Consider the following 16,508-nt stretch of genomic DNA (forward strand, 5'->3'; position numbering starts at 1 on the left):
CCTGTCCCCACCATATTTCTTTTTCCACCACTCTTTCTCTCTTGTTCTCTTTAAGTTTTACACAGCGGCTGATGCTCGACCGGTTTTACTCTTTAGCGAACACTATCGTACTCACTTCGTTCGTATATCGTATAGATCACGCGGATCATTTAACGCATCTATAAAAACGTTCGAGTTTATTTAATAACTAAGGTCGTTTAATATTAACGAAGAACCATCATGAAGCTGACTGAAATATTAGGTAAGAATTAATGTTTATCATTAATTAACTTTTAAATTCTTTATACCGATCGATCCATCAATTTATAAATTACGTTTTGTGCGAAAGCCGGATTTTTTATAAAAATCATTTTTTATCAAAGTTAATTTTTAAGGAGAATAATGTTAGTGTGTTAATTCAATCGAGATTATGATGAAACGTAATCAATGAAACAATCGTATAATTAATAAACAATCATGCATGAAACACTCTGTTAAAAAAAAAGAAGAAACTAACTATTACATTTTAATGAAGAGGATTTTAATTTACCGGGAGTACAGTCGAACGTAATCAATGGAAAAATTGTATGATTGATAGATGTATTTATAAAGTCGCATTGAACGCTACTAAATAACATTTAATTAAATTCGAATTAAACGTAAAATTCTTTTCTTGCTTAGTAAGAATTGGTAAAAATTTAATCGATGCGCAACAAACATATTAATCAACTTCAATTATTCTAAAGTTGTTTGATTAATTTTTCACGTGTCATCGAAAGTCAAGGTTACCGATTGTTTTGGTACCCAACACATGTCTCCTTCGACGATGTTTTGTACGATTTCATTCGAGAATTGAAGTTCGGGTGTTTGGAAAGTCATTCGAATAAATTTCGCAAAAAGAATCATTGTCCCGTTACTTCTCTCTCTCTCTCTCTCTCTCTCTCTCTCTCTCTCTCTCTCTCTCTCTCTCTCTCTCTCTTTTTCTCTCTTTCCCTCTCGTTAGAAAATGCTAAGAGATTCTAATTACAGGTTGCACTTTATTTTTATGGAGCGTCCTGCTCGTTCCTATGACAAAAAGTGCCGTTATACAGAGACAACAAAAAGATTTAAATGTTACGAATCCAATAATGAAAACCAATGTTTCTACGTATGACGATGATGACGAGGATTTTGTTCCTTATCAAGGAGAACGGTTTAATGTCTTTGACTGGATGCTTTTTAAAGTGAGTACTTCTCAAGAGACAAAGCGAATAAAACTAATAAAAATCAAAAGATTAATTTAATTCTATTTAATTTAATTTAATTTAATTTAATTTTCTATATCTCTTTATTAGACTGTAGGAAAGAAATATTCTGGAAATATATTATTATCACCGATATCCGTGAAAATGGCATTAGTTTTGCTTTACGAAGGAGCTCAGGATCAAACGGCTCACGAATTAGCTGGAGTTATGCAATTACCAGCCAGTCGATCGGCAACTCGCGATAAGTTTTCTGAAATCCTTCAATCATTAAGGGTAAATGTACAATTTATTATCTTTAATTTTCTTTCTTTCTTTCTCTCTCTGTCTTTCTCTATCTCCGTCGTAAGTATTGATCGTGTGCTACAGAGAATGTATCGATCGTCCTCTAAAAGTAGATAAACAGGATATTATCTTTTTCTTTTTTCTTTATATCAGACGTTAAAATAATAGCTATTGATATAATCAATGAAATCATGTTTTTTACATCTATGTTCGCAGATGATTTGTCCTCAGTACGAATTGAATATCGGTACTCGCCTTTATGTTGATACCTCCGTTTCGACGAGACAACGCTATGCTGCCATCGTCGAAACATTTTATGGGGTTAATCTTATAAATACGAATATGTCAGACACTCGCTTAATTACCGAGGAAGTTAATGCTTGGGTTAAAAATGTGACGCATGGAAATATCGGTAAATTGGTTGAAGATGGTTAGTGTAATAAAGGATATTTAACAATATAAATGAATTAGTAAACTAAGCTAAACAAATCCTGTTCTATTATTTTCTTTGTTATAGAAAACAATTTGAAGGACTCAGTAATGCTAGTGGTCAACGCACTCTTTTTCAAAGGCACTTGGAGGCGTCAATATTTCTTAGATAAGAATACTTACATGAGGAAATTTTATTTAAGCACAAACAATAGCATTGATGTACCATTCATGACCACGGTCAGTCGATTCTATTACTCAGAATCTCCAGAATTGGACGCAAAGATTCTACGAATACCGTATGACGTAAGTCCTTATCAAAGTTACGGTAAATCTTTTGACACGTTAACTGCCATGGTAGTCACCGTTTATCGGCGATCAACTTGGATAATTTTATTTGAAATATTTATACATTAATATTTATATTTATTAACATATACAAAATAATGCAATTAATGGCAGATACTATTTTAATATTTTTTTCTATTATGAAAAACAAACTGATTTATCCATTCATGTCAGTCAATGTGTTAAAAAAATCATGACTCCTCTGACAAAAAGATCTTATCTCAAAAACGGGAATTCGATTGATTTCTTTACTATTATTATCGAATGATTTCCAACGAATGAGTGTTCATTGATAACATGGGTAATTCCTGATCTTAGTCATTTTATTATTGATCTTTAGGGTCATAAATTCGCTATGTATTTGATACTACCATATACGTTAAACGGAGTAGATCACCTGTTGAAAGAAATTAATCCTTTTATATTGACGAGACACGTATGGCTCATGCAAGACATGCCGGTAGAAGTGATCATTCCAAAATTTAAGTTCGATTTTACAAGCCATTTGGAGCCTTCTCTTCGCGAGGTATGTGCAAATACATATTTAAAATATTATATATTATTCATAATTTATTGATGGTTACTAATTTATGGGTGTGCTTTTTTCTATTCGTTTTAATACATTACAGTTGGGTATTCGAGATATATTCGACGATACGGCTACTTTGACGGGTATAGCAAAGACAAAACGCGTTTCCCGGCACCTCATCGTTTCGGATGTCCTACAAAAAACTGGTATTGAAGTGAATGAAAATGGAACAACCGCCTACGCAGCTACTGGTAAGTTTACTGTAAACGAATATCATTGTTATAATGTAACAGGAAGTATATAAATATACAGAAAAAAAAGTGTTATGTTATTTCACGTTCGAACGAATATAATTCTCGTAAAAAATCACTCTAACTTATATATATACAATTCCTTAATTAACTCTCTATAATCCAATTTTTCTTTATTTGTGTACGACAAATATTTTAATACGTAAAATTTATAACAGATATAATTTCCACTTAGCAAACATTAACTTTTGAATATGAATTAATTTTGCAGGGCGAAAAAAATGAAAAAGTATAGATATAATGAGTGTGATTTTAATATTACATTGCATTATAGAGGTTTAATTACGACTTATTTGTTTATTTATTTCTCACAGGTGTACAAATCGGGAACAAAATTACTGATCAAACCTTCCACGCGAATCATCCGTTTGTTTTTTACATCGAGGACGAATCAACGGGTACTATTCTTTACATTGGAAAAATTACAAATCCTTTACAACAAGAAGGAAGTACCGAAAATGTAAAAATGGATTTTACATCACATTTGGGTCAGGAAACACGGCCCTCTCTACCATCCGCTTCCGGTAAAGGCTTATAAAATTAGGATTTGATAAATGGTGAATGCTGTGACGCGATATACTAACATGTCTCTCTAAAATCTAAACGATTGTAGCTTTTTCCTTATTATGATATAATTGGTTATGGGTTATTTATTTTTAATTAATGCTTATCCATTTTTCGAGTGCTTTGTGAGTCGAGATGTTCAAAGATTTATCTTACGCTTGAAACCGAGTGATAAACAGTGATTAGAAATTAAGTTTTGAAATTAATTAAATAGACTAAATTGATGATAAGATAATAAAAATTTTAATAGTTAAAGAGTCCTATAACAGTGTTCGTAAAACGTGATAACAGTATTTTTAGAGGCTATAATTTTGAAATAAGCTAATGCTAAAAATAGATAGGTTGATGGTAACAAGTTTTTTTCAATACTCTCTTACATTATAAAAAATATTTATTTTAAATTTGAGAGACAATTGAAAAACTTGTTGTTATATCCATCTAAATATGAAAAAATAATGTACCAAAGAATTATGATTATAATAAAGTTATAATAGAAAAAAAAAAAACGAAGAGTTGAGCTGAGTATTTCAGAATAAATCCGAGTATGATAAGAGTTAAAACAAAAAGAGATTCAATTATAATATCTTTGTAACTTTAACTCGTAAATATGACAAAAGTTCTTCCTCGCTGACTTCTTCTACAAATTCCTTTTTGCTAATTTTTTACTTATTTATTCATAAAACATGATAATACTTGCACAAATGAAATTATACGTAGATTATATACACATACATACACACGTACGAGTGGCGTATTTAGATTGGAACTTAAATAATCCATTATTTATGGTTTTATACAAAAATTTCTTGGAATAAAGTGACATTATTTAAAGGGACACATCTGACAACGGAAAGAATTTCTTTTCTCGAAGTCATTTTTATCAAGGTCATCAATATTTTTTTTTTTAATTATAATCTATGATTTTATTTTGCATAAATTGATTCCTCAGGTCATTTTGAATAAAAAAGTATTGGGATACAATGTCGAAAAATGATTAGATCACAAGGTATTTTGAATTATTGCACTTCTGAAAAAATATTTCGTAAATAAGTCCACCTTGAACTTTTCATCTTTTTTCTCTAACATTATTTTCTAATTTTAATAAAAAAATTGCTTATTATAGTTGTGTAAATCACAAGATTTTTATACGTATATACTTTATCTCAATAGAAAAAATTTAAATTAGATATATATACATATACATACATGCATATATACATATATATATACACACACAGATACTATACGTATATATAGTATGTTTTACATATTATATATATTTTATATTTATATATATATTGTGTGTGTGTGTGTGTGTGTGCAAAAATATGCATTCCTGGGACATTCCAATGACGTAAAAACACGGAAATTCCAAAGCTGTACAATATAAACGTTTTATTATTCGGGTTGAAGCGTTATATTCCTTTAAGAAAGTTCCTATATATGTATATTAGTTAACGTGTCAACATAAACATACCTTATAAACGTTTTTCTGTGTTTACTATTATAGGTATGTATTATTTATAGATATATCGATGACGCATCGTTATACTCATAAATGACATCAATTATTTACGAGAAAATAGATCTGGTGCGAGTGAAAATCATAGAAATATCGATATTTACTTTAAATTTAAAAAAATACGACAAATGAGTCATATTTTGTAGAAAAGTTCTAATCGGTTTTTTACGGAAACTTTATTTTTTGAAAAAAAATAAAATACTATAAATTCTAATTTTTCTTTTTACTTTTAATATATCATAAATAAACAAAAAATTGTTATCACGTATTATTATACGTATTACTAATATGAAATAAATCGATTAATAAAAATAAATTCATCAATTTGTTTATTCATGTTGAATTAAGCAAATCCAATGAACTCTGGTTTCCGAAGAGGGGACACACATCACGGAACATTCTTTTCACACAGTAGATGAACGTTGAACAGAAAAGTCGCTTCATTTCACCGCTGGAACTTGTCTTGATCGTATCGCAGTAGTTCTATAAAAACATACGGGATCTTCCAAGATAGAAAGATTTATAATATCAGAGTTCCTCGTTTATATAACGGATCTTTGTTATTTTGTTAACTATATAGTGCCGAAATATGTGGAAGTTATCACTGTTGCTCGTTTCTTACGCTCTCTTCATTTCTTCTACGCATACCATAAAAGGTATACATACATACATACATACATACATACATATATATATATATATATATATATATATATATATATATAATATTAATAGTTATATAACATTATATAATATATAATATATTATATATATATATATATATATACACACACATGCATTCATGCATACAAAGAATTTATCATTTACATATTCGATCGAAAACGTAGTTTCCATGCGGGTAAATTAGAGAATATCATTGAGGCTGAACATCTGCACGTTTCAATTTAATTCCTGCATCATCTTGTATCTAGCTACAGAATATATAAATAACTATGCTTCTTCTATGTTTCATTATGATATTCTTTCAAGCATACGATCTTTACGATTATTATTTAATATTCATGGTAATTTTAAATTAATGAGAATATGAGTGATTTATGTTAATTACAATGTCGAAGAAAAATAATTCGTTTTCTTTTTTTTTTTATAATTTCTTATACGTAGATTTTAATTTCCCTTTTATTTCCTTTTTTTAAATAATTGTTTATATCGATTGTTCATAGATGATGTATTGTTAATACCCCATGGCGAAGAACGATACAATTTCTTCAATATCGACTTGTTTCAGGTGAGACCAAGCTAAATAGATTACAATTGATTGCATATTATAATTCTTGATAAAATTTTATATTTTTAGGCGGTGAATAAAGAAATCGAAGGAAATATAATAATGTCGCCTACGAGTGCTAAATTAGCTCTGACAACTCTCGCCGAAGGTGCTAAAGGACAAACTCGTCAAGAAATACAGGCTGCATTGAGAATGCCTGAAAATTTGCAAGAAATCAGGACTATCGCTCAGCGTACTTTTGCGGCTTTGAAAGTATACCTTAATGTCGATTCATAATTTCTCGATACTTATATTTTTAACAATATTTCTAAATTTATCTGTATACGCATTTATAAAGTATCTATTTTTATAGACATTTAAAAATGGTACGGAAATTGATGTAGCAACTCGATTATGGACTAAAAATGGTTTAAAAATAATGAACAATTACAATACTATTCTCCAACAATATTATGGTGGAGATATTCAGCCTGTTGACTTCACAAATGGATATACTGCGGAAGAAACGATCAATAACTGGGTACGAGCTGCTACTCGTAACAACGTTAAGTCTATCTTACAGCCTGGTTGGTAGAAATTCGATTCGACTATATGATTAATATCGTCTACGCGGTTATTATGATTTTTTTTTTTCAGGTAGTCTTAATGCAGATACGACCTTAATTTTGACATCAGCGTTATATTTTAAAGGACGGTGGCAGAAATCGTTTAATAGAAATGCAGGATTCATTGATTGTTTCTATATTCCTAAAATTGGTTGTCAAAAAACAAACTTTATGGCGACTACAGCAGAATATTCTTATGGACATATTGCATCTTTGAATGCAGATGCAATAAAGATACCGTATACTGTATGGAGCAATATCATTCTTTCTAGTTTAATTTATGATAAAAATGAATGAATATATGCATTGATAGGATAATATAAATTTCTGTTTTTTAGGATGGAAAGACTGCGATGATAGTTTTACTTCCGAATAATCATGAACTGGATCCAAATCTTCAAATTTTGTCAAAAGATTTATCTTACATACCTATTTCTGCATTACTCGCAAATCTTTATATAACAGAAGTTAATTTGATACTTCCTAAGTTTTCTATAGAAAGTAAACTTGATCTTCGATTTGCATTGGAACATGTGAGCATCGCTATTATATGTTTAAGTTATATGTTTTTTCTTAATATCTTCTCTTTTCTTTATAGTTGGGAGTTCATACCATGTTTGAGACAACTGCAGATTTATCCGGAATTACAGAAGATGGTCCTTTATATGTTAAAAATATTTTACAAAATGCTAAAATAGAAGTTGATGAGCAAGGGACTATTGCAGCTGCAGTAACAGGTAATATAACCTTACAATATTTTTATTGCAATTGTTTTATTTGATCTTTTATATTATATATATGATCTATTAAATAATAAAATATTATATATATTTATAGAATTTTCTATAGTACCATTAATGGGATCAAGTACAGAAATTTTCAGAGCTAATCGTCCGTTCCTTTTTGCTATAATAGACTTGCAAACAAACGCAACTCTTTTTGCTGGTCGTTACGTACGTCCTGATTCAAGTAATTGAAATACTACTCAATAAAGAAAATAATGTATTTTTAAATATATATGTATAAATACTTCTTTTTTATGAAAAACTATGACTTATTTTTAATATGTATTATGTAATATTTAATAATTAATTTTTTAAATATAAAAATTATAAGATTTCCTTCCAAATTAATAGGTTATGTATTAGAAAGATTTGTAAAAAAGGTTTGTAACTCGCTTTATAACAATGCCAAAAATTATCGTATATTGGTTATTTGTTATAGAATGGAAATAAAATGCGTTCCTTACGTACCATTTGTTTTTTATTTACATTCTCATAGAGAAAACAATTATCTATTCAATATACAACTAGTGTATAAAAATTTCTAGTCCGCTCATTTACTCTTCATATTTGTGTTTGATGTCTTTCCATAATTTCTATAATAAAAAAAATATATACTTCATTAGTGTACTTTACTATACAATGAGTATCATATTTTCCATGTAAATTAATTGCTCTCTTAATAGGTTATATACAGACGAGTTATTTGCCTGTATCATAAAATTATATAATTCTACTCAAGAGTTCTCAGAACTTGCTTCTAAGTTTTTCGCAAGTTAACAAGGCAATTTACCTCATTATAAGTACGAGATAGTAATCTAAAGTTACCGACGAATTGTTTTAGGATACATAAATGCTAATATTATGTATGATAATAATTTCTACTTACCCCTTTGTTGATTGATTCAAACAATTTCTCAGTGATTAAATCGTAAGTACGTTCGAAGAAAAACGTTCCGGTTATGATAGTAAGAGCGTACGTAGATGATCGCTTTAAAAAGATATTATACAACGTGGTACGAAGGCCCGACATTGTTTTATATTATGTTAAATGTTCTACAAGAACTTATATTAAAAACGACGTAGATATTCTGTTCCGACGATCTTTATCGTTACGATGCCCTCCGTTCGATAAATTCAAAGATGGCTTAACTCATATGTAAAATTTGGTTTCATTTCATTCATAGATAATATATAACATAGATACGAACGATAGAAATCGTTGATATTTTTCGTACCACAAACTATATAACCGATAGATTTAAGAAGTACAATATAGTCGATAAGGTAGAACTTTACGCAAGAAAACTGTTATATCGAGTAATGTTATAGTCTATGTAAACTTAGAGATTCAGAATAAACATTTTTTTCTTCTTTTATAAAGGAGTCCTATAGTTTATTTTCTATATCTATTATCTGTTATATGTTATTCTTTCCAATTAAAAGAAATATCGTTCAATAACTTTGAATGAGGGCGAATAATTTAACAGAGATGTTTAATCGATAAAGAACATTTTTACAAACGTATATAATAAGATATATTTACAAACATTTAACGTGTATATATATATATATATATATATATATATATATATATATATATATATAAAATTATACTCGAATAATTTTATTCGAATATTATATATGTAACTAATAGAACGTTTTAGCATTGTCATGCGCCAAGGTAACCGTGGTAACTAACGATATATATATATATATACAGTAGAATATTATTGTCTCATAAAATCATTCGCATATCTCATAGATCACAAAGAAAATACTAATTATTTAGTAAAAAATCAATGAATCTTTAGGGAAACAATGAGTAACGATCGAATTACAAGAAAATTAATTAATAATTTGATGAAAATAATTGTGTAGTTAATTGATATGGTATGCTAATTTGCTTGAAGAAAGTAAATGCGGGAGAAGATCGAGGAAAATTTACGAAGAGGAAGAAGAAAGAAGAAGAGAAGAAGAAGAAGAGGAAACAATCACTTCGAATGTTAAGGAAGGAGAAATTAATCGAAACGTTATATGTATATACACAGAAATAGCCAACATCAAGGAAACGCATGGATACTAATTACAGAGCGAATATCGCCAAGTGGCTACCCCTTCCTGGAGTTGCCCTCGAGAACTGGTTGGCAGACTCTTCCGTGTTAAACGAGAGGATGAGCAAACTCGCGGAACGTATAGCTTTAATCATCGAGGATGTTGCGAAAGCACAAGCTTGTGATTTCGAGGTAGGAAACTATTGCTTTTAATTGCTACAATCGTACCTTTTTTTCTTTTTCCTTCTTTTTCTCTTCCTTTCCTTCTTTCTTTCTTTCTTTCTTTTTTATCGTTTCATATCGTTCACATTGTTTCATAATGTAGGGTTTTTTAATTTTTATAAACGATAAAAGATAATGAGATCATCGAATTTCATTGTAAAAATGATAAACGTACGATTGTAGGTATTTGAGGAGATCATCGACAATCTCGAGGACATAGCGGAAAATTATAAATCATTGTGCAACGCTATGATAGAGACAACGCATCCGATTTACAAATACAAAATGCAACACTTCTCTACGATATTAAAACGAAAACACAACGTCGTCGCCAAGTTCACTCGAAATCTTATAAGCGAAATCGTTGATTCGAAAACCGACGAGATACTTCGAATCATTTTTAAAATGGTTAATACATATAACAAGATGCTCGATTTGAATCACGATATTTCGGACACGTCTGTTAACGTTTTTTGTAATGATTGTCCATCTTTGTTAGAACCTTTAAAGAAGTTTTCCGTAACTCGAATATTACAAGTAAGAATATTTCCAAAGTTCGGTCGACGATTTAATTGTTGGATAAAAATAATTAATAAAGTTAATTATCGCAGATATTGGCGAAAAATCGTGCCGAGGAAACGTGTCATGAATTAATCGATTGTCTGTTAGCAAATTATGAACCACATACGAAAGAGGATGTTACATTAGCACCTACTGACGTTGACGTTTCCGAAAATTCCAGCATCGAGATTTATCGGTTAGTTTGTTAACGTCTAATGGTCTCGACCGTTTATGCTATCATTAAAGTTGGAAAGTGAATGAATTAATAATTAAACATGTTATTGCATTACATCCTTTTAGAGCTCTCACGAGACACTTGACGCCACCAATCGCAAGCGATGCCTCAACGTTTCAACAAACACAACCATCGAATCTCGAGAGTATTCAAGCACTTGTGAATACTCAGAATGAACAAGTTCTCAGACTTCTCAGCATCGTTCAAGATATTTCGCCACAGTTACTTGGTACCGACGCTTTGAAGATTATCGAAGGTACGATATAACTCTTTTCTTTCGAAATAACGATCTTTTTCTATAAAAATAATTTCAGAGAAATAAAAGAGCATCTTCGTTAACTTTTCCCTTCAAGATAAGAGGTCGAAAGTTGCTTATTAGTTAGTAGTAACTTCAACGAAGAAAATTTTTCGTAATAATGTTAATTATAATAATAATGTTACACCTTAAGAATAGACCTAAGGGAAATTTTAATGAAGAATGCAAAGATGCACGATTAATACACTCGGTATATCACTTAAAACAAGTAATTTAATTGTCTTGATTAGTTGTAACGACGCTAAAAATAATTTGTATTCAATTTGAATGGTTTCAATGAGCAATGTAATTGAAAGAAATATTTTATTTCAATTTCATTTTCTTTAAAATTTTTGTTCGATTTTTTGTATCGTGACAATCACGAAAAATAGGCGAACTGTTTTACGTGAAACTCATAACGATTAAAATAAAATTTCTTCGATTCGAACGTAATTCTATCAAATCGTTTACAGGAGAAAAGAGACTAAAAGGTAGCGCGATAAGAAAAGTAAAAAATTATTATCAAGAAGTAGCTTGGGCAGCTCTATCTGGGATGTTAGATCATGTTGTTCTATGGTGGTCACCGGAAGCTCTAGCTTCTCATCATAGGCATGGAGCGGAACACCTAAAAAACTGGTTGAGACAATTCATTCAAAAAAATGCGGGTGAGGCACGTAATCACTTTATGAAATATACGTTCGACGTCGAAGAGTTCGAATAATTCGACAATCAAATTTTAGTTCCGCCGACGGTGAGACCTGCTTTACAAAACTTATGCGATGCTCTCGGTTATCATGTTACTATCACATCTTGGGACCAATTATTTCGATTAGCGTATACATCTGCCTTCGAATGCCAATCGAGACCTTCTACTACTGAGGTTGGTCTTCTTTTTTCCTACTCTCTCTTCCTTTCTCTTTAACACTCTTTCTACTTAATACGTTTAACTAGTTTTATTTCTTTTACGTTGTATTTGTTTTTATGTAATACTCTTACTTTATTCGTTAGAAGTGTTATGCATTTAAATCCTTTCTCTTTTTCTCTCCATTTTCCTCTCTCTTTCTCTATTTAATATTAACTGACTCTATCTTGTTTGTTTTATTTGTAACTTTAGCTCGATTTGTTAATTGTAGGTATTATGGATATAAAATGAATATGTATATCTATCTATCTCTTGTTTCCTCTTTTTTTTTCTTTAATAATACACTTCGTAGTAGGTATAGAATTTAAATTTCAAATATCTTGACCATCCCGTCGGATTTAATTATAACCCGTTTAACGATTTCCCTTTACCCGTTTTCTAGGGCACGGACACGGGTCAAATGTTCGCCGAGCTTTTCCAATTACTGGTAACGCTGAGCAACGAGTGCGAGGTCGGAGGTGAATGGGTGATCGGCGCGCCGTTAATGGAATTGCCGATTTCAGAACAGATCGTCGTTCTTCACAGGCTCGATCACTCGGTCCACACTGCTAGGCTCTGGGTCATGCAGGAATCCAAGATGATAGCTCACACTTGGGATTTGGATGTCTTATTTTTAATGGTCAAGGGCGACGTAGTAAATTGTCTCGAGGAACTATCTTACCTCAAGGTTAAAGCTATTATAATATTATTCGTCAATGTTTACATTATTTTCTCAACAACATTTTCTCTCTGATTCATTTCATCGATACCTTTTTTTTGTTTAACGTGTTTATTTTCCTGAGAAATTATTTTCTATCATCAATGTATATTTTTCGTTAATGAAATATTTCTATAATACAGATAATTTTACTGATAATTCTAAAATCGATAGAAAAGATACTCTTTGCAAATTTTTAAAAAATATAATGTACTAGTAACAGTTATAGGAATTGTCTTTTCTACCACTTTTTTTTACATATCCATAAATATCGTCTTTATTTCTCGATTTATTATATATAAAACCATTAATAGAGATTTCGATTTTCTTTCAAATGGATATAAAAACGAACGAATGGGAGTAACGATATGTTATGTGATTAAACGGAGAAAAATTATAACTAGTACGATCTAAAGCTTAAAACTAATTGATGAAAATGATTGTATTGATTATAATCGAGTGTAGGTCATAACGATGTATAAAAAAAGTAATCTAAAGTTCGTATCTTTGTGAAAAGAATTGTATAGCATTAAAATAGTATCACTGTGAAATATTGTTGAGGAAATCTGTCGGTTATCAAAAGTATATCAAAAGTACATATATACCTCTCTCGATCTCTTTTATTCTTATCATTAAATAGAATTTTTTTGAGTACATCTACTCTTTTTGCGAAATCAGATTCGATTGTCGAATTGAATCTCTATCGATTGTAGTTCGCCGATCATTCGAGTGCACTTTCGGAGGATTCCGTTAGCGTTCAAGTGCTCGTTTGCGTCAAGATGAGAGCGAAAATCGTTTCCGAGGTGAACGCCAACGTGCAGTTGTTGCAGGTAATATCGTGATTTTTCTCATATTTCTTCTTGAAACGAAAATATTGAACAAATACATGTATACCTATATATCTATATACATTTAAAATGTTACTCTTCGAAATAATTAAATACGATAAAACGAATGTTAATTATAAAATGTAACGAAAGATGTTATAATCAACGAAACATTTTTTGTCAAGTTTAATTATTGCGAGATCTTTAAGTCGCTAATTGTTAAGTGATATCGAAAAAATGCTGCATCCTTTACTTACGTACTGCATATTCGTGAATCGACAGGATGCACCAGCAAAGTGCATAGACATACTCGCCAAAATCTGCCGTGTGGTCAGCCTTGCGAATTTACACATGTGTTTCCCGCGATCAAATTACTGGAGGAAGAGCAGCGATGTAGCACCTGTGGCAGCAAGTTCTTACGTTGAAACTTATTTCGGTAATGCATTGGTTTTATACTTATACTTTAAAAACAAAAAAAAAAGGAAAAAAAGCTCAATCAATGTTTGGCAAGAACGTTTGTTTTAGAGAAGGTTTTGTTACCGGTTCTCGAGGTTATAGAAGATCCTGAGATTTCGAATATGATTTTGAAAATAATGTGCGAGGCCTGGCTCGATTACATTTATTTGCATCGTATCAAATTTAGGTAAGTTCTTAAATGCGTAAAAAGATCGTAAATGCGAAGAACAGTGAATGAAATCAATCGAAGTTCAAGATCGACATTTATTTATTTATTTATTTTTTTTAGTGAGTACGGGGCTCTACAATTACTCACCGATTTTGCATACGTATCTACGTGGGTAACAGGATGTCCAATAATTTCGCAGAACGTGAGAAATCATTTATTGAAAAACGAAGTATTACGCCGTTGCGAGGGCGTCGGTCGACTTCTTCTTAGGCATCCAGGAGAAGCAATCGCTATGCATAAACGACTTAGTAAGTGTATTTTGTCTCTTCGGATAACAATTAAGGATTTCGCGGAGTCGATGTCTTTGTTGAGAATTTCAAAAAAAAAAGAAGGAGAGAGAGAGAGAGAGGAGAGATAATAATATACGAGAAAGCATTTCTCAAGTGGCTAGAAAGTAATTAGTCTCCGTCATCTCCATTCACTCTCTCTTTCACGCAACAAGTACAAAAGTATGTTCGGTGTTTCAGCTCGTAGGACAAATGATAGCGGATCACCGGAATCACCCGGTCTCGAACGGATGCCAGCGGAAATGTATGTCCCGAATCAGGAACAATGGCTCGAACTTCGAGCACCAAAGCGATACAACTTTTGCTGTACGGAATAAGTGGAATAAATTCAACGCACTCGACTTTCTTCTTATCTTTTTTCCTCTCGTCTTCTCATTTTCTTTTCCTTTTTCATGGAAACGGCGTTTTATTTAATCGTTTTTTCGAAATAATTCTTTCCGAGAATTAAAAGGATCATCTCTAATCGGTCTATCTTATCAAATAAATTAATGGTGGATTTATCAAGAAACTGGCGGATTCTATATTACTACAATTCAATTCGTGGTTTGTACTTACATTCCCGTTGAAGCCAACTAAACGAGAGAAGCCTCTTCATGTATGGCTGCGATGTATCACCTTACGCTTCGTGTCGAGGAATGAAACGTTCTTACTCGACGATCGTCGACCTTTGTCTCGTATTATATATATTTTGTTAAACTTCTATGTTGTTATTAGTTTTTATTTTCTTACGTTGTCTTCTTATGTTGTATGTTTGGCTCGGTGTCCTTTTTAATGTCAATATGAACGTAAGATCGAATAACAAATGAGGGAAAAAAATATGTGTATTTATATTACGAGCAACGAAGAATAGAATTGGTTTCAATAATAAAAACGTTTTATTATTGTATCCATAACATTTGTATAACATTTAAGTATGTATATTTTAATTTACACTGCGTTCAATGGATTCTTAGAATACACAATATTTAAAATTGATTAAAATTAAATTGTACAAATATTTCTTATCTATTTATTACAGTTTGATAAGTAAATAGATATTTACTTAATAATTTAATTAATAACTCAATATCTGGATTTATTGATTTTTTATTTCAATTATTGATTACTTTAGAAAAAAAACAATTATTATTTTGTCAATATTTTTTAGATTGATAGATATTATTGGTGACCCATCGAAACGATGATTTATCGAAATCGTACGAGACGATATTTTACTTCGTGTTAGAATTGCCTTCGTATCGATTAATACCACAAAATAAAAATACGTAGACTCGACTCATGTTACATTCTCAGTTCCTTGATTCGCGACTGACCTTATGTAACACAACCAGTCTGTCATACTTCCATAGGTGTAAACACATACATATACATATGCATACAATTACGATGGTGTCCCGTCGAAGCGTTCAACGTTCTGACTCATTTTCTCAATCTCTGTTTTCTTACGAAGACGTATTTCGCAGATTCAATCTTCTTTTTTTGCTTCTAATTTTTTTTTCTATTTTCCTCTAATCGTTTGAATCCTATTTTCTCAATTTATTATTACTCTAAAAAATCAATAAAATATATTGCTAAAAATTGTTCATGATCATTGACACAATAACATTATGAAATATTGGCTTGATTTATAGATAAGTACTATCTTATTCTAATAAATTTTTTATTCGTTGAATCAATTCAATATTTTCAATAACATATTGGACGTAAGAAAAGAAGAGTCTTAATGAATATTAAAGCAGAAACAAAAAGAAACAGATGCAGTTTCGTAGATATAACATATATACATAAGTACATATGTATGTATAAAAGCACTCTTGGATCGACTACCCCTCTTGAAACCTTTTTACTTCTATAGGATAGTACAATCTTGTGGTAAGAC

General features: G+C 30.7%; 3 protein-coding genes and 1 long non-coding RNA gene across 5 annotated transcripts; 2 read left to right on the top strand and 2 right to left on the bottom strand.

Annotated features, from left to right (window-relative positions):
* The first annotated feature begins 72 nt into the window (after window positions 1-72).
* Window positions 73-8,109, top strand: LOC127064891 (heparin cofactor 2-like). Its single transcript, XM_050996538.1, has 15 exons — window positions 73-241; window positions 1,009-1,202; window positions 1,314-1,496; window positions 1,722-1,935; window positions 2,023-2,240; window positions 2,623-2,808; window positions 2,912-3,062; window positions 3,437-3,646; window positions 6,393-6,457; window positions 6,527-6,709; window positions 6,810-7,023; window positions 7,094-7,308; window positions 7,401-7,595; window positions 7,661-7,799; window positions 7,900-8,109. The coding sequence occupies exons 1-15, from the start codon at window positions 220-222 to the stop codon at window positions 8,037-8,039; spliced, it is 2,529 nt and encodes an 842-aa protein (XP_050852495.1). The 5' UTR covers window positions 73-219; the 3' UTR covers window positions 8,040-8,109.
* Window positions 8,110-8,307: 198 nt separating this feature from the next.
* LOC127064893 (cytochrome b-c1 complex subunit 9) lies at window positions 8,308-8,989 on the bottom strand. The gene is made up of 2 exons (XM_050996542.1): window positions 8,734-8,989; window positions 8,308-8,440 (listed from the first exon to the last, which is right to left on the bottom strand). Exons 1-2 carry the CDS (start codon window positions 8,875-8,877, stop codon window positions 8,402-8,404), a joined length of 183 nt encoding a protein of 60 aa, XP_050852499.1. The 5' UTR covers window positions 8,878-8,989; the 3' UTR covers window positions 8,308-8,401.
* Window positions 8,990-9,919: 930 nt separating this feature from the next.
* On the top strand, window positions 9,920-14,956 carry LOC127064894 (coiled-coil domain-containing protein 142). The gene is made up of 12 exons (XM_050996543.1): window positions 9,920-10,090; window positions 10,304-10,657; window positions 10,732-10,877; window positions 10,982-11,172; window positions 11,685-11,876; window positions 11,952-12,091; window positions 12,516-12,800; window positions 13,544-13,660; window positions 13,940-14,093; window positions 14,183-14,300; window positions 14,403-14,590; window positions 14,810-14,956. The coding sequence occupies exons 1-12, from the start codon at window positions 9,920-9,922 to the stop codon at window positions 14,944-14,946; spliced, it is 2,193 nt and encodes a 730-aa protein (XP_050852500.1). The 3' UTR covers window positions 14,947-14,956.
* On the bottom strand, window positions 11,827-15,271 carry LOC127064895 (uncharacterized). Of its 2 annotated transcripts, none has more exons than XR_007781867.1 (4): window positions 15,185-15,271; window positions 14,430-14,572; window positions 13,915-14,057; window positions 11,827-13,686 (listed from the first exon to the last, which is right to left on the bottom strand). It is a non-coding gene; the product is annotated as an uncharacterized LOC127064895 (long non-coding RNA). The 2 variants fall into 2 exon arrangements; XR_007781866.1 differs by having other exon boundaries at window positions 11,827-13,689.
* Between the last annotated feature and the right edge of the window lie 1,237 nt (window positions 15,272-16,508).

Source organism: Vespula vulgaris, chromosome 6 (assembly GCF_905475345.1).
Source record: "Vespula vulgaris chromosome 6, iyVesVulg1.1, whole genome shotgun sequence".
Taxonomy (NCBI): Eukaryota; Metazoa; Arthropoda; class Insecta; order Hymenoptera; family Vespidae; genus Vespula; species Vespula vulgaris.